At 37.5% G+C, this 21,298-nt stretch overlaps 1 protein-coding gene across 4 annotated transcripts in view; it reads right to left on the reverse strand.

Annotated features, from left to right (window-relative positions):
- The window catches only part of cacna1bb (calcium channel, voltage-dependent, N type, alpha 1B subunit, b), a 264,119-nt gene extending 243,207 nt beyond the window's left edge, over positions 1–20,912 (reverse strand). For 2 of the 4 annotated variants that reach the window (XR_012396671.1, XR_012396670.1), the window contains exons 1-4: positions 18,974–19,055; positions 15,349–15,637; positions 11,764–12,018; positions 5,745–5,850 (exon numbers count right to left, since the gene is read on the reverse strand). Coding sequence is in view for 2 of the 4 variants with exons in the window: in XM_017352993.4 (XP_017208482.3) it covers positions 5,745–5,850; positions 11,764–12,018; positions 15,349–15,637; positions 19,972–20,032 (711 nt within the window). In the remaining 2 variants the exon portion in view is untranslated. Of the gene's footprint in view, positions 1–5,744; positions 5,851–11,763; positions 12,019–15,348; positions 15,638–18,973; positions 19,056–19,971; positions 20,183–20,457 lie in introns of those variants that run through there. The other 2 variants (XM_017352993.4, XM_073935096.1) reach the window with 2 other exon arrangements.
- Positions 20,913–21,298: the final 386 nt, after the last annotated feature.

A 21,298-nucleotide genomic window follows, 5' to 3' on the forward strand; every position in this document is an offset into this window, starting at 1 on the left:
CCAAAAGGTTGAGCATATTTCGACAGTTTTAAATAATGACTTTTAATTGTCATTTAAAGAATCAAGATGTTGCACTACTACATACCAGCATTTTTCAAAATATCTCCTTTTGTTTTAAACAAAAGAAAAATACTCAAATACATTTGAAAGTGAAGGGATAGGTCAGAATGTACATTTTTTAGTAATCTACCTCAAAAAATAATGATTTATTTTATTTTAAAAAGGTTTCATTTGCTCACAGAACTTTGGGTTTTCACAATATTAGTATTCTGTACCAAACAGTACAGTCCATTCCCGCTAACATTTGTGCACTGTCGAGTGTTGCTCAAAAAAGACTGTGATTGGCCATGAAGATCATCAGTTCACCAAACTCACGGCTGTTTACTGAGTGTAAACACAGATACAGGGACACTGGAGCGTTTTAAAGCCATGATTCATGTACGTATGTAAGGTTATAGACAAACCAGGTGATCGATGTGACCTTCACGGCCAATCACAGTCATTTCTGTTGAGCATGAGAACACAATGGAAAATCAGCGCTGTTTAAGAATGTGCTCAAATGTTCACTGGAAATGGGCTTTTTAAATATTTCGTTATCGATTTGTATCGAATTTCAGTATTGTGACAACTCTATTAGTACTTGGGCTGAACAATATATCGTGAGCATCAATATCACAATTGGTGTACCAGTAATAGTCACATTGCAGGATTTAAATGATTCATTAAAGATTAAAACATAAAGTATTATTTTAAAATAAATTTTACAATGATGACGATGCTATTTTATCTTATCTGAATACTGCAAGACTTTCCAGAAAACCATAAAGCACTGTTTGTTTCACTTTTATCTATGCTCTGCTGTATTTATTTATGCTTTTAATTTATTATAATTATTATTTATGCAAAAGCACTGAATAAAAACAAACTTGATCATGTCAATATATGTAAATCAGGGATGTCCAAATTCGGTCCTAGAGGGCCATTGTCCTGCATATTTCAGCTCCAACTTCCTTCAACACACGTCCCTGGAATTTTCTTGTATACCTCGAAAAGGCTTGATAAGCTGGTTAAGATGCGTTTAATTGGGGTTGGAAATAAAATATGCTGAATGCTGCCCCTCCAGGACAGAGTTTGGACATTTCTGACCTAAATTAATAAAATCGAAATAGAGCAATTCGATTTATCTGATGAAATTATAATCGTATATATAAATATATAATAAATAAATCGCAGAAAAATGAAATATCGCAATGTCAGATTTTTCCAATATGGTGGAGCCCGAATTAGTACTACTGAATCAGTGAACGTTCCATCTGAAGGAGAAAAATATATATCAAACCACTTGAAACTGTACGGAATATAGCAAGCACGAGTAATGAAATCTGTTAGAAGAATGTACTTAAAGAGATTCAGTCCTGGGTACAGCATGTCGCATTGCTTTTGAACTCATTCCCATTAATGTCAGCAGAGCCCTACGGCTCTTCAGGCACTTACACCGGACTAACCTCTCCAGAGCTCTGCTCCCACAAATCCCTCCCACTTTATGAGTGCAATTATCATCCCTGCTCACAAACAAGTCATCTTATGGCCCTCTTTTAGATCCAAACCTTATCCACGCAATATAAATGTTTATGGCAGGCTTCAATAACAGCAGCATGATATCGCTTTTATGATTATAGTTTGGTACAGCAAGGAAAACGCCACACTGTTCAATCTTTCGGCAGTCTGTAAAAATAACAGTGCCTTCGAAAATACAATTCCATTAGCAATCAGAAATAATAATATTAATAATAATAAACTAATTTAATCTTAAACTCCATTAAAGAGCGTAAAGCACTGTTGTATATTTCCTCAATGATAGTCTAATTATCTAGACAGCACCTGTCGTGTCGTCTCTATGAAATCACTTGGCAAAAATGTGCTTGTGGGAGCAGATGTGCGAGACGGGTGATTTATGAGAGCGGAGAAATGAGTGAGTATGGCTGCAGACGGCACATTTTAATCTATTATGTATAGATTCAAAGAGTGTATTAATAATGAACATCCTTGTCTGCGGTGTTTGGGTATCAGGGGGAAGTTTAAGATCGGCAACAGGTTGGGAACTGGTTGCGTCGCAGTGTTAACCAAACAAGCTGTTGGATCAGTTTGACAGGTTGAGGTTAAAGCTTTGCTACACAGGGAACAATGAAGACTGAAAAATAAAACTCTTCATTTACGCGCTGCCCAAACCTGGGATCAATTACAGGGTGTTAAAGGCGTAGTTGGTCCAAATACGAAAATGTATATTAAATTTACTATGCCTAAGATTTTTAGCTGAATCTGTGGTGTTTGGTGATTTTTATAATGCAAGTCAATGGAAACCTATTTTTTATAAAAAATAAACACACACAAACAAGTCCAAATCAATCCCTGTGACTCGTGATGATACACCAAGGTCTCAATAAAGCAAAATGATTGGTCTGTGAATATTATTTACAATATTATTGGCTTTAATCCACGGCCTGGGCACACAAAGTGTAGCGAGTACAAGATTCTGGTCTGATTCTGAATCGATTCTAAACATTTCAGAATTCATTCCATATTCACATTAGATTGTGACAATGTGGATCTACGTAAAAATGAGCCAGAAACTGAGAAACTATAAGCACTGACAGCCAAATGTATGTATGTAGGTTAAGAATCCTTTTGAAATCGAACCGGGACTCCTGGAATCAGAATTGGATCGTGAAGTCCCTAAAGATTTCTATCCCTAATAGATATGCACACAAAAAAACTCAATTGGTAACACTTTACTTGAATGGGTGTTCATAAGACATTCACATTTATAATCAAGGCCAGAGACTTGCAATGAATGTAAATGACATTTTATTCATGCTTATTATAACTGTCATTAAGTGTCATTTGCTCAGTTATGACATCTTACATGCAAAGATGATATAAATAAATCAGAGCCTGTTTTTGGCTTTGTCATTACAACTTGACATTACTAAAACTTGTCATAAATCTGTCATAAAAATAATCATCAAGAAGCCATTATAACTATGTCATGAAATCTACACTCACCGGTCACTTTATTAGGTACACCTAACTGCTACTTAACACAAATTTCTAATCAGCAACTCAATTAATTTAGGCATGTAGACATGGTCAAGGCGATCTGCTGCTGTTTCAACCGAGCATCAGAATGGGGGAAAAGGGTGGTTTAAGTGACTTTGAACGTAGCATGGTAGTTGGTGCCAGACGGGCTGGTCTGAGTATTTCAGAAACTGCTGATCTGCTGGAATTTTCCTGCAAAACCATCTTTAGGGTTTACAGAGAATAGCCAGAAAAAGAGAAAATATCCAGTGAGCGGCAGTTCTGTGGGCACAAATGCCTTGTTAATGCCAGAGGTCAGAGGAGAATGGGCAGACTGGTTCGATCTGATAGAAAGGCAACAGTAACTCAAATTTACAACTGTACAACCAAGTTATGCAGAAGAGAATCTCTGAATGCACAACACGTCCAACCTTGAGGCGGGTGGGCTACAGCAGCAGAAGACAACACCAGGTGCCACTCCTGTCATCTAAGAACAGGAAACTGAGGCTACAATTTGCACAGGCTCATCAAAATAGGACAATAGACGATTTAAAAAAAATGTTGCCTGGTCTGAGGAGTTTTGATTTCTGCTGCGACATCTGGATGGTAAGGTCAGAATTTGGCATGAACAACATGAAAGCATGGATTCATTCTGCCTTTTATCAACGGTTCAGCGTAAATAATCGGTGGTGGTGTAATTGTGTGGGGAATTTTTTCTTGGCACACTTTGCATCATGTCAACGCCACAGCCTACCTGAGAATTGTTGCTAACCATGTCCATCCTTTTTTGACCACAGTGTATCCATCTTCTGATAGCTACTTCCAGCACTATAGTGCGCCATGTCATAAAGGGAAACTAATCTCAGACTGGTTTCTTGAACATGACGATGAGTTCACTGTACTCAAATGGCCTCCACAGTCACCAAATCTAAATCCAACGGAGCATTTTTGGGATGTAGTGGAACGGGAGATTCGCATCATGGATGTGCAGCCGACAAATCTGCAGCAACTGCGTGATGATATCATGTCAATATGGACCAAAATCTCTGAGGCATATTTCCAGTACCTTGTTGAATCTATGCCATGAAGGATCAAGGCAGTTCTGAAGGCAAAAAGGGGTCCAACCCGGTACTAGTAAGGTGTACCTAATAAAGTGGCTGGTAAGTGTATAACACCATCAATATAATTAATAATATTTTTTTTACCCTCAACTAGAGTGGTACAAGCTAAATTTGTCATTAGAATGTCATTAAATATTAACTATTTAACAGACTAATGACATTTTATTGACAAATACAATTTGTTCCACTGAAAAAACGTCATCAGAAAAATATTCATGAACAACAATGTCATCTTTACAAACGACATAACAGAGCAAATGACATTTAATAACAGTTTTTTTAAGCAGGCATAAAATCTCATTCACATTTATGACATCGTGGTAGAGCACCCCCTTTTAAAAATGTGACTTTTCCAAACCAAGGTAAACCTTGAAACCGGTTATCATTCCATGCCTAATGATCACACTTTCAAGTAAAGTGCTGCCAACTAAATATCTACCAAACATCTAAATACTAATATCTACTAAAATCCACTTTTTTTTAGGAAGACGAAGAGTCGGTCTGAGCGTGAAGGTAACATGAAGGTAAATAAGTGACAGAATATTAATTAACACTACAATTAATGATCGCCTATTACAGTGTTTCTCAATTACGTTCCTGGAGGCCCACCAGCTCTGCACATTTTCCATATTTCCTTAACCAAACACACCTGATTCAGATCATTAGCAGGGACTAAAAAACCTGCAAGGAGTGTGACAGACAAAGGAGATATCCAAAACATGCAGTGTCGGTGGTCCTCTAGGAACGTGGTTGAGAAACTCTAGCCTATTAGACTCACTACGACCCATTTTATTTGATCTATTTCCTGCATGTTGAAGAGTATCCTATTGACCTAATGTGCTCATGCTGTTTTTTCCTCTGTGTGTTCTCGATGCTCCTCCAGAGAGTGTGCAATCCAACATCGCCGCCTGCATATTCAGCTTCACAAAGAGACCATTAATCCGCCAACATGTCCGGCTCTGGCTTTAATTGTGCAACTTTGAAGCGGTGATGTTGCATCGCCTTGACTCAACAGACTCAACTGTTGTTGCAGGCGGGGGGAATAAGAGAAAGGCAGTGGATCAAAGCTTGCTCTGCATGGGTTCAGCTCGGATCATGGAGGAGCAGCGTTATGCACGCATTCGTCAATGGTTCCCAGCAGGCTGGGTTTTAATGAGACCGAGACATATCTCCTGCGTGGAGTGCTTGGGTGGTTCTCGGTGGCCCTGGATGGGAGCTCTGAGAGTGGGATAACAGCCTCCGCTCCAACAGGCTCACCGGTCACCCACGCCGACCAGTGGAAGACCGCTAAAATGATCAATCAATATACTCCAGCGGGGATGTCGGGTGTGTGGGTGGAAAGAAAAGCAAGCCAAATACACAGTTATCTCTCACTCGCTCTGCGCTGAATGCACTGTCATTGTGGCTTCTCTCTCCTGAGATACGGTTGCAGTCCTATTCAGCGAAGATGAGTAATACTGATACGTGATAGACATTTGTAACGCAATGAAACCTGAATAATCAAGAGAGAGACTGAGATAAAAAAAATAGGAGACTGTTGATGCTCACCAGGCGTTCAGACATGGGGGTCTTGTCCAAGGCTGGGAGATGCTGTTCGAGGGCCAGGACAATGCAGTTGGCGATGATGGTGGTGAGGATCAGGTACTCAAATGGAGTGGATTAGTCAAGGAAAAAAAGTGGAATAACAAACAATGCAAATCAAGACAATGACAAATCCAGAACATTTTGAAATTCTGAAGATATCTATGGCTGATGACTGACGTGTTGCTAAAAAAAAAAAAAAAAAGACCAAAAAATAAACCCTTAAACCAGTGGTCACCAAACTTGTTCCTGGAGGGCCGGTGCCCTACAGCTTTTAGCTCCAACTCTAATCAAACACACCTGAACAAGCTAATCAAGGTCTTACTAGGTATACTTAAAACATACAGGCAGGTGTGTTGAGGCAAGTTGGAGCTAAACCCTGCAGGGACACCGGCCCTCCAGGACCGAGATAGGTGACCCCTGCCTTAGAGGAATAGTTGACCAAATACTGAAAATTCTGTCATCATTTACTTTCCTTTACTTGTTCCAAACCAGTTTGTGTTTCATTCTTGTCGAACACAAAAGAAGATATTTTCAATAAAGATAGAAACATGTAACCATTGACTTCCATAATATTTGTTATTCATACTATGGAGCTCAAGGGTTACAGGTTTTCAGCTTTATTCAAATGCCATCTTTTGTGTTAAACAGAATAAAGAAACTCATAAAGGTTTGAAACCACTTGAGTAAATTTTCACTTTTGGGGGAACAATTCCTCTTAAGTCTTTCTCCTGTGGAATAAAGAAAGATATTATTTTTCATGCAATTAAATCAATGTTTTTGGACCCTATTGATGTTATATATATCTTCTTTTAGCCATTTTTTCACAGTGCAATAAGGTAAAGTTTGGCACGACTTCAATGTAAATTTCCACTGGAGTTTAGTATCGCTTAAAGTAGGTGGGATTTTTCAGCCTGATCTCACGAGGAAACAGAAGTATTTTACGTTTTGCCAGTTTAGTGGCTAATTTGTATGAATTTATAAGAGTTCAGTCAAACGAAAACATACGACTTTAAAAAGGAGGCGTGGCACTCAATCCCACCCCTAATACCTAACCGTCATTGTAAGGATAAGCAAATCGTACTGGGTTGCACTAACTCACACGAACTAGCCACTAACTCGAAAAGTTACAAATTGCCGCATGATTGTTCTGGATTTTAACTATAGATAAACTGCCTCTACCGCCAACATTGTAAAAGTGACATAAACGCACAACAAAAACCAACTTACAACACAGAGGCAATGGATGCAACCAATGGAATAGTGTTCTCGAGCAGTGGCTGCTGCTGCCTATTTAAATATAGCAGGTTTGGTGTTGAAAATCCAATGGCGCTGGTAATGACAGTGATTTTTCGCTCTGACCAATCGGCAATCAGCAATGTGTATTTAGAGTTGTCACTATACTGGAATTCGATACCAATCGGTCCTTAAATTTAAAGAATGTCCATATCCCGCGAACATTTGAGCACGTTCTTATACAGTGCTGATTTGCTATTGTGTTCATGAGCCCAAAGAAAATATTGGGACTGGCCATGAAGGTCAACTGTACACTGAACTCACCGCTGTTTACTGAGTGTAACCTCAGATACAGGGACACTGGTGTGTTTTAAAGTCATGTCCATCAGCTGGTTTGTCTATAAGCTAACATACGAGACATCCACTAATAAATCGTGGCTTTAAAATGCTCCAGTGTCCCTGTATCGGTGTTTACACTCGGTAAACAGCGGTGGGTTCGATGAACTGATGAGCTTCATGGCCAATCACAGTCATTTCTGTAGAGCATGTGAACCCAATAGCAAATCAGCGTTAATGTTTTTAAAATTTCATTATCGAATGGTACGGAATTCCAGTGTTATGACAACCCTACCATTACATTTTGATAACTGCAAGGTTTGCTTGAAATGTCACTTGAGGTCATGCTAAAAACAGTACCAGATTCTGTACACATGCAGCGGAAAATAATCCAAAAGTGAGCACAATCAAACCGAATAGTGTCTTATCATGCAGTGGAATGTTTTACCTGATAATGTTTAAATAAATAAATAAAATGTGTTCCACAATAGAAACTATTTTACCAGTTAAACTGAATCTTCTAAATGTGGCTATGAAAGGCCATTTAGAATTTGAAGGACAACTATAATGCATTAGTAATCCGAAACAGAGATCAGCCAATCAGAATTCACCTGACATTAGAACTCGAGCATTTAATGGGATAGTTCACTCAAAACTGTTAATTCTGTCACTACTTACTCACCCTTTACTTTTTTCAAACCTTTATGAATTTCTTATGTAGAAGAGAAAAAAGGTATTTTTAAAAATGTTGGAAACTTGTAGCCATTATCCCCTTTTACAATGATACCCGTAGATATCTGGAAAATTTCAGAAATTACTTTAATCTAATCTACTTTACTTTAACTACTTCAAATAAGCGCTGTTCACACAGGCACGGATGTTACAGAATTTTGCAGAAAAGAACATTTAAACATACATTCCAAAATTCCTGTAAATTCTCACATTGTTAACCAGGAATGAGCTCTAAACGGCTACGCTTGTATTTGTAAACATTTGACTACATTACACACTCTGTGGATGGTTAAGTATTGTGAACAACTGTGATAAAAACACAAGGAGGAACACTTTCGCATGTTGAGGTGTTCATAATATGTGTGTGTGCTGGCGCTCACCGGCTGCTTCACGTGCACACACGTCAAGCAACTGTAGCGGAGCAAAGCAAAGCAAAGATCATTTTTTTCCACAGTTGGCATTAAGAAGAAACATAGAATCGATTTATGTCTAGCATCTAGCAGCTAAATGTGTCTGGAAAAATTTTCAAAGGCATAAACAGCATGGCTGTGAATGCATGTGAATGTTCTGATTTGCTGGAGTAGACGTCTCACGTCAACACGTTCTAAGCTTAAACGCGCTCATTCTGGCAATTTTCCTTCCGTGTTCACACAGAGTAGCATTCCGGCAAATAAGGATGGTAATGTTACAACTTCTCTTTCCAGAAAATTGCAGGAACAAATTTACCGGTATTTTCAAAAAGGGCCTGTTCACACATACTTACAATTTACCGACAATTTTCCAGAAAGGTCTGTACGTGTGAAAGGGGCTAGTAACTTCCATAGTATTGGGGGGGGGGGGTATCTTTCTTTGTGTTCGACAGAAGAAAGAAACTCATAAAGGTTTGAAATAAGTAAGGGCTAAGTAAGAGATGACAGAATTTACATTTTTGGGTGAACTATCCCTTTAAAGCTGTAGATGACATAAAATAACAGAAACATTGTTATTAACATTATAAAAAGAAAATGTTAAAACAGTACCAATTCACTGGATAGTATTTTTCATGTGTTGAACTCAGCTCCTCATTTGTGGCCATTACTTTTGAATTTCCCCTACATACCACAACAAGGACAAATGGATTGTGTCATTTGAACACTCAATCACTAAATCATTAGGAGACGAAGACAGAACAACCCTAGCAAAGCCCTAACTCCCATACCTCTAAGCTCAATCAAGCAATTGACATATAACATCACTTCATGTCCTTGTGATTCTGAGACGACTACAAGACAGACCCACAAGCAGTAATGCTGAATGCGTTTGCACCACGTGCCTTCAAGCTGGAAATGACATACAGAGGTCTGGACATAAAAGTGAGATATGCTTTCAACACTAAAAACATTACAGTGCAGAGATCATGATTAACCATTAGGTTGGCATGATAGTTTTTTTTTTTTTTTCATCGGAGCCATATGTGCAACCTTATTACAGCTATGAAATGATCGTGCAACTCCACTAGTCTTGCTGTTATTAAAATCTTTTTCATCCTTTTTTAAAAGGAAATACTGAAAGGCTGCTCACATCTTTGTGGATGGTCAGCCATTATATTCCACTCTTAGGACATGATCTATTTTTCCAATTCATTTTCTATGCCCGTTTCCTAAGGCTATAGTCCTTATGGAATTGCTATTCATGTAGGAAAGGAATGGAAAGGAAAGGTCCAATGGCCGCTTCAATCACATTCTTGTCACCCCTAGAGGAATTTCTCTACATGCTACACAAACCTAACACAATAGGTGCCTTCCTGAATTTGAACAAACCGAGGGATGGATTTTTACATGGCTAGTCCAACAATCTAGATACATTTATGAAAAATAAAGGAATAATTCTTGATCGTATAATGCTTTAAATGATAAAATCTGGTTACTGGAAGATTAGTGGTGATAATTCAGCACCATGGAGAGCTACGCTTCTTCATTACAGAGGTGCTTTTCCTGCAAAAAAGGTTTCAAGTAATGAGTTCGGATTCTAAACGTTGACACAAAGTACATATTAAAGTTGCAATGTAAATTAATCTATAAATGCCATTAGCGTATAGGTCTCAAACTCGATTCCTAGAGGGCCGCAGCTCTGCACAGTTCTACTTCAACCCTAATAAAACAAAGCTGATCCAACTATTCAAGGTGTTCAAGACTACTAGAGACTATTAAGCAGATGTAAGTTGGAGGTGGTTGGAGTTAAACTATGCAGAGCTGTGGCCCTCCCGGAATTGAGTTTGAGACCATTGCATCAGTGCATGCCTACTATTACAGCATTACTGTAATTTTCCCATTAAGATATATATTTTTTCTTATGTGCCATGAACCAAACAAACCATCTACAATAATATAACTTTGATTTGGGCTGAAGGAGTATATGAAAATTGGGAGCTACAATCCAATGAAGCATTGCAAATGACACAATCCAACTATAAACAACTATAATAGACCTAAATGAAACATTCATTCAACGTTGTTGGTTGGATCTATAGAAACAATATATTCATGTTTACTGTAAAATATACAAATATTAAAGTAATGTAAGAGAGAGCAGAGACATGGCCAACTTGATTACAACATTTGTAGTGCTTTGCGAGAGTGGGAGGAGCTATAGATTGGTAGAATTTTCTGTAAAGCACACTATGATCACACTATTACACAATCGTTTATGCATATGCGATCAAACAAACAAACAAATTAATAAACGATCAATTAACATCCCCAGAGCTCAAAACAAGCCATTTCAAAGGTTTATCAGTTATTTTAAATACATAAAGCTTATACTTAAGGTTCTGAGTTGCCTTAATTAACCATTATGCTAATAAAACGTTATACACACACACACACACACACACACACACACACACACACATATATATATATATATATATATATATATATATATATATATATATATATATGTGTGTGTGTGTGTGTGTGTGTGTGTGTGTGTGTGTGTGTGTGTGTGTGTGTGTGTGTGTATATATATATATATATATATATATATATATATATATATATATATATATATATATATATATATATATATATATATATATAAACTCTAATTATAATAACTAATGCAGCTGCTTCCAAAAAAACGCCAGAAAGTTTCAGACTATTGCAAGCTCATGAATATTCTATCAGGAAGAGCTAAGCCAATTTATGATTGGTTGTATGTTGTTTATCAATTCACCATAACGTTCTAATGTCTCTTTTTCACACTGTATTCATACATTAGACCGTGCCAAACCTTTTCGAAACGCTGCCAAATCCCAAGTTAAACCTGACATTTAACCAGAGTAAAATAAATAAATAAACCGTTATCCCAGGGCTAAGTGCATGAAGAGCGCTATGGAGCGGTGCCTAACATCTGAGCGACTGCTTGACTTTACTACGCTTGGATTAGAAAATAAAAGGCTGATGAGCCAACACCCCGACACGATCACCAGCTGCCAAATGCCTTAAAGTGTGCAAACACGTGAAGACAAAAGACATCTTAGTGTCAGGCACCATTTCAGCACGCAACAGTTATAATCTGACAATGCCAAACCTAAAAGCGTGCATTTGTACGCTTATAAAGGAGAATGAGCACCGAAAAATGTGGAAGTGGAGATGTCAAGGAGCAATTTGCATTCTCCATTAATCATAAACAATAAGGATATGGCCATTCTGTTATTCTTTTGGCATATTTCCTGATGACATTGTCCTCGCTGAAGATGAACAAAGAGCGGTTGACAGTGAAACAGTTCTGTTTGGTTTGTTTAGGATTATATAAAGCCATTGTCCTGGCTCTCTGAGCCATCGACTGTTTGTACATTCTTTGACCGCCCGAGGGACCTCCCGCCCGGGCTCCCCCTCTCCCGGCGCCCGCTGGACCTCCATAGCGGGTGGGCAGATCGTCTCCAAAGCGAGCCATCCTAGACATGCAGATATCCAACAGGTAAAATCCAAACTGGCATTAAACAGAAAATGAGGAGTGCACATTACAGTACAGACATCTGTTAGCAGTTAAAGTCCCCATCAGTCTATGTGAAGTAAAATAAGATATAAAAGCTCCTTTTAACCAGCTTCCCGTGCGCCCTAGCCTCACTCCATTGCTCAGAAAATTACAAAAAAACGGAAACTTGTCACGGGAATGTCATTCCCGTTGAGTGCATTTTAAACAGGAAAAATGCAATTATCCAATTCGTGCCACATCCATCCAACACAACCTGATCCAGCTGACAAGTCACGAAACCAAAATGTGCACCATCACTTACGCGTCATGCTAGACGGAAAAAACGAGTTGGGGGAAGCAAAAGCGCGAAGAAAGGTATTCCATATGCACGCGCACACGTACACGGCTGTTTTTTTCTTATTTGCGATGACTGCTTTTACAGCTTCCAAACAACAATCCCACTTGGAAACGCGCACGGTACGAATGGTGCCAAATGAGTGGACGCGGGTGCGCGAGACTCACACGTGACGCAAACGGCCCTATAGGCAGGACCACCTGCCGGAGAGCGCGAGAGGGGGAGGGTGTCTAAATTGATCATCAATGAATGATTTTTATAAGTATTTACTTCTCATGTTTGCTTAGCATACGTTAAACTGGAATGACGTAAAACACAAAAGCAGAAACACGTCTTTGTTTTAAAATCAGATTAAAAAACAAACGAACAATAGCCTACACGAGTGGCACATACGTGCTATACAGAGGGATCATTGCAGAAAATCAAAAGCGATTTGTTGGGTTGTATTGCTGGGTATTGTGTGTCTTTGTTTGGTCATTTTAATGCTTAATGTTGTGGCGACAGACGTTTTCAAAATTTGTTATTGTAATAACCTAAAAATCCTGACACTTAAAAATATTTGACAAAATAAATATAAAAATGCTCAAATGTTTAATATTACTGGAATTTCTTTGCAACTATTATGTAAAATACTGCCATGGTGCACATTTTGGATCAGTCACTGTCAAAACAAAATGAAAAAATTATATATCCTAACACACACACAAAAAAATGTTTCAAGACGTTCTCCTAACCTGTAAGGAACATTTAAGTTAAAATAAAACTTCTTCAGATTTTATAGGTCAAAAAAACAATTAAAGGCTCAAATATTCAATAATCAGGGACATTTGTGTTAACCAAGTTCAAAACAACATGGTCATATATATCCTTTGGATCTATCTTGCCAGTGGAACAACTGAACTGTATTTTTTTATGCTATCTTAACTTTATATTTATTATTATAATTATTTTTTATAAGTCATTTGTTGCAGTCCTCCTGGCCAGGCCACCCTTGTAAATATGATCTTAATCTCAATGGGTTTTTATCTGGTTAAATAAAGAAATATATAGTGGCCTAGCCTAAGTCCTGACTTAAATGCAATTGAGAATCTGTGGAGGGAGCTATTGATTAAGGTGATGGCAAGGAGATGCTACAACCTGAAAAAGCTCATGGCTAAAGATGAATGGGCAAAAAATATATCTTCCATAGTTTTAGCAGTACAGCTTTTTTTACAGTGTACAGCTCCATTAAGTATTACAGTTGGAATTACAGTAAACTACAACATTACATTATCTAATCCCATCTCGTCCTCTCTGAAGGAAAGACTGTTGAAGAAAAAGTATCCAGCAGGTCCAGATGTGAAGCTCACGGCATTACAGTGAGTAAGTGTGAAGGATTGCATGTGTGTGTGTGTGTGTGTGTGTGTGTGTAGTAGGTCCAGACCCACAGGCACAAAATCTCCTAAGAGACTCTAGGCTGTTGAGCTAATCTCATAGCATCCTACAACACCCAAGGGCATCACATAGGAATGATTCAAGACTCACACACACACACACTGTCAAACACAACAGACAGGTGAAAGTCTCTAGTTCAGATCTTTCAATCCTTCAAGCACATTTTCCATTTGACGATAGATGATACCATTAGCATTATGATTCAAACCTTTGAGCTACACCATTCCCAAGTATTATTTGGACGCTACAACCACACTTTGAAGTGGATAAGCAGCACTGCAAAAAACATTCATCTTACACACACGCACGCACACACGCACCTTCCAAATGCTTTATTTGTTGTGGGGGTAAATTGAGGTTCAAATCAATTCCCCCAAATACTGATTTACATAATTGGTACACTATCTAAAAAAAAAAAAGTATTTATCTTTTTTATTTTATGCAAAACAAACAGTTCTAAAATATTAGAAATTATTCATGTAGAGAAAAAAAATAAATAAATACAAAAAAATTACACATAAAACACATACAAACACACACACACACACACACACACACACACAAACACACACACACACACACACACGTTAATAATTATTAGTTGCTAATTACAATGTATAATACAATAATTACTTGTGATTAATTATTGACTTATTTTTTGATTTTGAATTTTAAAAATTTATTTTAACATTTTTTTGTGTATTTTTCCATGTACATGCATTTACACAGGCATTAAGTGATCAAAGATTCTTTGAAACCACTAAAAAAAAGGTTCTGTTGAACCTTTAGGACCCCTAGTGGCTAAAATAATGATTTAAAACAGTTTAGTAGTCCCTTTCTATCACTTACAACGATTTTAACTTGGCTAATTTCATAGTACTGACAATAATAATAACAAGTATTATTATTATTAATAATAATAATAATAATACAAAATAAATTATAATTCAAAATAATTAACGATAATAATAAAAATAATAATAATATTAATATTATTAATAGTTATATTATTATCATTAATTATTTTGTATTATTATTTTTTATTGGTTATTATTAATAATAATTATTATTATTATATAATAAAATTATTATTATTATTATTATTATTATTATTATTATTATTATTATTATTATTATTATTATTATTATTATTATATTACTACTGCTACTACTACTATTAACAAAATACAAAATAACCACTGAAAAACATGACAAAAATACTTCTACATAAGGTTTATCCCTTAGCTTAAATCTAAATGTTCATTGTTCTAAATGTCTTTTTTTATTGTGTTGTTATATTTTTTTGTTTTTTATAAGCATCATTTCCCTCCCCTAAACACCCCAAAAATTATGTAAATTCTATAAATGTATTCTAAATATGTAAATTCACCAAACCTAATTCAGCTTGTTTACATTCTCAATATTGCCATTATCTGGACCCAGATTCAATGACAATGCTGCTAAAAACCTTCAGTGTGGTTTAAATTACAATCAGTTTATTTGATACATTTTGTTTCTCACCTCTCCTGCTCATCACACATTTCATGAGCGCTGATGAAATCGGTGTTCTTCAGGTCACTGCGTCTCTCCAGCTCCACAACACTGTGATATTTGCACTCTCCTGCACGCTGTGTCTGGTCATCTCTGGTCATCTGTCTCTCCTCATACAGACAGTGTTCGCTGGAAAGCTCTGGAAAAGCTGCTCTTCTGTCCTTCTGATTGTCTGCTGGTTCAGAAGCTTGAGCCCAGGAACTAAATTCTGCACCCAGAGTCAACATTCGCCATGTTCCCAGAGTGGCCAGTCGGGCAGCTTGATTGTTGAAGTAAGACGAGAGATGAAAAATACAGTAACTGTAATAAACTGCAGTTTAATAAGGCAAATTAAAGTGCATGCTTCCAAGTTCACGAACAGCTGATTTTTAACTTGTTTAAAGTGAACTTACAGCAAATTTAATATTGGGACAAATAAGAACTTTTTTTAGGAATTAAAAAATTTGTAATTATAAATTTCCTTACAATTCAAATTACTGCAAAGCTAAATTATTTGAATAACCATAATATTTTTTATGTAACATAATTTTTTTTATTATTTATAAAACAAATGAGTGGCAGCACGGTGGCAGAGTGGTTAGCACTGTCGCCTCACAGCAAGAAGGTCGCTGGTTTAGGCCCAGCTGAGTTCTCCCTGACTTTGCGTGGGTTTCATTCGGGTGCTCCGGTTTCCCTCACAGTCCACAGACATGCACTATAGGTGAATTGAATTGGTCGTAGTGTATGTGTATGAATGAGTGTGTATGGGTGTTTCCCAGTACTGGGTTGCAGCTGGAAGGTAAATCATATACTGGATAAGTTGGCGGTTCATTCCGCTGTGGCGACCCCTGATAAATAAAGGGCTTAAACAATATTAATCAACATTGCTGTGCTATTAATGTTACTGTTGTTAAAAATATAGAATTTATAGAGGTGATCAAAATAAATGTAACATTTTAAAAGAAATGTTAGGATTACAAAAGCTAAAATAAATTGTTTTTATCATCAGGAATAACAAGGGATAGCATTTGTTGTCACAATTACTGGTTTCAAGATAAACCATGTTGAATTTTTTGATGGTTAAGGTTACGATTATAAAAAATAATCATAGCTGTGAAAACTGTAATCGATTACCATGACTTTTTTACTCACGGTAAATTCTTATTCTAAAAGGCTACTATGGAAATGCACGCTTTAATAGTTAAAGGGCACCTATGATGAAAATCAACTTTTGTAAGCCGTTTGTGTGCCAGTATAGTGATCACAGTCATACTGGAGTGATAGAAAGACAACAAGTCTCTTTTTTGCCGAGGCAGTGGCGCAGTAGGTAGTGCTGTCGCCTCACAGCAAGAAGGTTGCTGGGTCGCTGGTTCAAACCTCGGCTCAGTTCTGTGTGGAGTTTGCATGTTCTCCCTGCCTTCGCGTGGGTTTCCTCCGGGTGCTCCGGTTTCCCCCACAGTCCAAAGACATGCGGTACAGGTGAATTGGGTAGGCTAAATTGTCCGTAGTTTGAGTGTGTGTGTAAATGTGTGTGTGAATGTTTTCCAGAGATGGGTTGCGGCTGGAAGGGCATCCGCAGCGTAAAAAAAACTTGCTGGATAAGTTGGCGGTTCATTCCGCTGTGGCAACCCCGGATTAATAAAGGGACTAAGACGACAAGAAAATGAATGAATGAATGAATGAAGTCTCTTTTTTTTAAATTTCCTGATGTTAAAATAGGTTCCAAACCCCAGTGATTTTGAGAGCCAGTTTAGTGGCGTAGGAGTGCGGTTTCCCCACCAACCAAATTGATGGACAGATGTCCATACTTGTCAACATTGGGATGTGAAAATAAAGGATTTATTTGTATTTTTTGTTTGATTACATTAACAGGAATCACTTTATAAATGCACACATCTAACATTACAATGAAAGTATTCGACTGTTTTTCTAACTTTTTATGCTCATTTACGACAAAAAGCCATGTTTGAAAAAACAACAAAAAAACACTAAAATCTTTAAATGTTGTTATTACTATTATTATTATTATTATTTGTACATGTCTGTTTAAACCCTGACCAAAAACGCAGAATTTCCGTTTGGGAAACTGCGTCTATTATTTATCACTATACAGTGCGTCAGCTGACAATCACGCACCACTCCTGTTTTGAGGAGCTTAACCATATGTTCACACCAAAAGAGATGAGAGCGTCAAAATAGCCAGATGTCATTCATTTTCAGTGAGAGCCAGCGGCGACATGCAACGAGGAGCAGCGCGGCGCATCTTCGCTGATATGGTTGTCGAGGAGAGTTGAAATCAAGTTAACTTTATGAAGTTTTATAAACTAATTTCGCGAGGAGCTCGTGATATGATTGACTGCAGCTGGCCACTCATCCACACTCATTAGCTGGCCAATCAGATTGATCCAAACTCACTATAAGTAACCTAGCCAAGAACTACTCCCTTATCTTCGTTTTCCCGAAGAAATCCCCCATCCACCCCTTCTACTCCTTTCCTCTTTCGCCAGGGGGAGCTCTTGAGAACACCTGACCTCGTACTCCCCTCACATGCTCTATGGACCTGGCGGGAGCCCTGGGCTCAACTATCTCCGAGCTCAGGGTTCTCTCCTGGGACAGCATGCCAAACCTGCTAACTTGCCAACAAGTTGTCAAACAGTATCTAAGTGTGAACTCTTGAAATGGTAATAAGCTATGATGTGGTTCAGCGGCAAGCAATCAGAATGAAGAAGTCCACCGCTTGAGTGGAGTTCATAGAACACAGACCTGTGAACTTTGGTCTTGACAGCTGTTCCCAAGGGTTTGATTATTGCGGTCGCCAGATTTTCAATTATTTACAATGTTTTCTTACAGGAACATGCATTAAATAAGTTACTGGCGAGTTACTGAGTTGCATTAATGTATACATATATATATTTTTTATTATTATTATTATTTTTTTTTTTTAAAGCTGGGAATCTCGTGTGACAGTACAAAACAGTTTTGCTATTTCAGGATACTTCAGACATTTAGACACATTGGATAATTAGTGGAGCAAAGCCAAAGCACTGATAAGAAGTGCGCATTTCACGCTAGAAAGCATGTTTTATGCAAGAATGTAACATGTTTAATGCTGCAAGGGCCCCATTAAATACGAGATCAATATAGCGAATTTTGACGCTCTAGCTGCCGGAGCTGAAGGCAGACAGAGCGACCTTCAACGCTCTCACTGCTTTCGGTTTGAACGCACAGTTAGGTGGGCGGTAGAACTAAAAAATATGGGAGAATCCCGGGAAAAATGGGAGGGTTGACAGGTATGGACGCCATGTTTCTATAATGACGTGTATATACATGTCCACAGAACATTTTTTCACAAATAAACTGGGATAAAATATCTGTTCCAGCTCTCTGTGAGTTTTATAAGTTTAAAATATTTTTAAAAAGAGCATGTTTGTAATAAAGACAATAAAATCTCTAATAAAATCTCTTGAACGCTATAATAGCCACTCCCGCCTGGTGTCAGCAAACGCTAATATGCGTGTTAGCGTGCGTGTGTGTAACGTTACTGCAAATGGCATGTGTGAAATCGCTTCAGAAAGGCTTGGATAAACTCCACCACAGATACATGAAATAAACTTACTTAGTATTTTTGACTAATGAGCTGAATTTCAGCTTCTTTCGTGTGTCTCTTTCTCTCTTCCTCCCTCCCTCTCTTTCTGACTGCTGATTATATCACGTAATGCATGATAAGAAGCAGAAACGCACGTGGAAACGGTGGGCGGGGAGAATCAGCTCATTTACATTTAAAGCCACAGGCTACAAAAAAAAATCTACAGTAAACTGGGCAAATTCTGGTGGCTATAATAAGTACTGTGATGGGTATTTTAAACTGAAATTTACAGATCTTATAAATCTTAGATCTTATATCTTAGATCTTATAAAAGGGGTAAAATACATGCCCCATTAATAAATATGTATATATATAAATAAAAGAAAACGATGTTGAATTCTTTCCATTTAAAGTGCACATTACTTAACTAATCACAAATCAAAAGATAAAGGTATCTCTATAGCTTTAATCAAATAGCTTTACGCAATTTTGTGATAAACAACATATACATGGATCTTTGTGAGGTCATTTTACAAGTGAAACATGAAATGTAACTTTAAAAACAAATAGAAAAAAGTATGAAATACTAAAAATAGAAGTAAACAATTCCATTACCAAGGGACCCATGTGAACGTTATTTGTCGTAAAAGCACAAAAATTCCATTAAATGTTTGTTTATTTTAAAAGACTCAGCTTGGAAAGTGTGACGTTTATTTTTTTCTGCATTTTCAGCTCAATCTAACACAACCATAATAATAATAATAATAATAATGATAACCGTGATCATTTCATCATTATCATCATGCAAATTTTTTTAAATCTCTTATAAGGGGTTTAAAAAATAAACCAAAAAAATGGTCTCAATTTGGAAACCTTTTTTAACCTGATTTCGTGATTTTCACACACACAAGATTAGTCTCTAAACCTAAATGAAACTAAAGTGACTGATTTATAAATAATAAAGACCTTACAATGACACAGATGAACGACAAACAAGCGGATTTTAAGACACCCAGTGAACATCCTACCATAAATCACAGTGGATTTTCTCTCCTTCCAGTCAGAGTCTCGTCGTTTCGACCTCTTCATGGCCCTGCCTGTCTGCTAACCTTGTGAGGCTGGAGAAATGTTCACAATCCTCTTTCTCAGTCAAAACGCAATCTATATCCACAGATCGTGATCCTCATAATCGTACTGAACACTGAAATGCTAAAAGAAAGGCTTAAAGTTCGAAACTGGAATGCGGAAAGGCGGTTTCCTGTCTTGTTGGTTAAAAGCCTTTATCGTCAAGTCAGTAGGCCTCAATCAGCAGCTCACATTTCATTGGATTAATTACAACCAGCATGTTAAGTAATCAGGAAGAGAATAATCAAACCGTTTATAAAACTACAGTTTGATAAACAATCAAAAGGCTTCCTGCTTTGCACTGCAAAACTCCTTTGATCTACTTTTGCAGATGACTTTAAAAGGGAAAGTTTACCCTAAAATAAAAATGTGCTGTTAAATGTACTCACCCTCAGGCCTTCTTAAATGTAGATTTCCTCAGTACAACAATGAAGCTTTTCAGTAATAACTGGTGATTCATAAAATGTCAAAGTTTGGCTACAAACAAACAAACAAAAAAAAACCCCAAAAAATATTGTTTTTTTGCTTCTGGCGATACATTGAGGTCGTATGGCCTTAAACAGAACTCCAAAGATGAAAACGAGACTTATCTGCAATCACCGCATATTGCTGAACTAATCTTACTAAAAGCACTCCAGTCAGCCACACATACCAAGTATAGTTAGCTGCAGCTTGCACACCTCTAAGTGGGAGGAAGTTATGCCACAAGTAAATAGACGTTCATAAAAATAAAAATAAAAAAGTTATTATGAGGTTGGGTTTAGGGTTGGTGGAAAGTTTGGATCAGGAGTGTCTAAACTCTGTCCTGGATGGTTGGTGTCATGGAGAGTTTAGCTCCTACCCTAATCAAACACACCTGGATCAGCTAATCAAACTCGATTGAGTCCTTCGGGCTTGTTTACAGTGTATTGAAGCAGGGTCGGAACTAAACTGTGCAGGCCAGTGGACCTCCAGGAACTCCAGGAATACTAGCTGTACTAGAACAGTGGTGCCCTAACTGAGTCCTGAAGAGGCAGTGTGCTGGCTGCAAAGTTTAGTTCCAACCCCAATCAGGCACACCTGGGTTAGCCTTGGCTCCATCTAAAATCAACTGCTACTCCGTAGGTAGGGGAGAATGGGAGCCATTTTTTACATTTCCTCCTCTCTAAGCGAGCTGAAATTATAAATCAGTAAAAATTGAACACTTCTCATTAGTTCAGAATGTTTCCTGGCAATGGAATTTATCAGACT

This window comes from Danio rerio, chromosome 21 (genome assembly GCF_049306965.1).
Source record: "Danio rerio strain Tuebingen ecotype United States chromosome 21, GRCz12tu, whole genome shotgun sequence".
NCBI classification, from domain to species: Eukaryota; Metazoa; Chordata; class Actinopteri; order Cypriniformes; family Danionidae; genus Danio; species Danio rerio.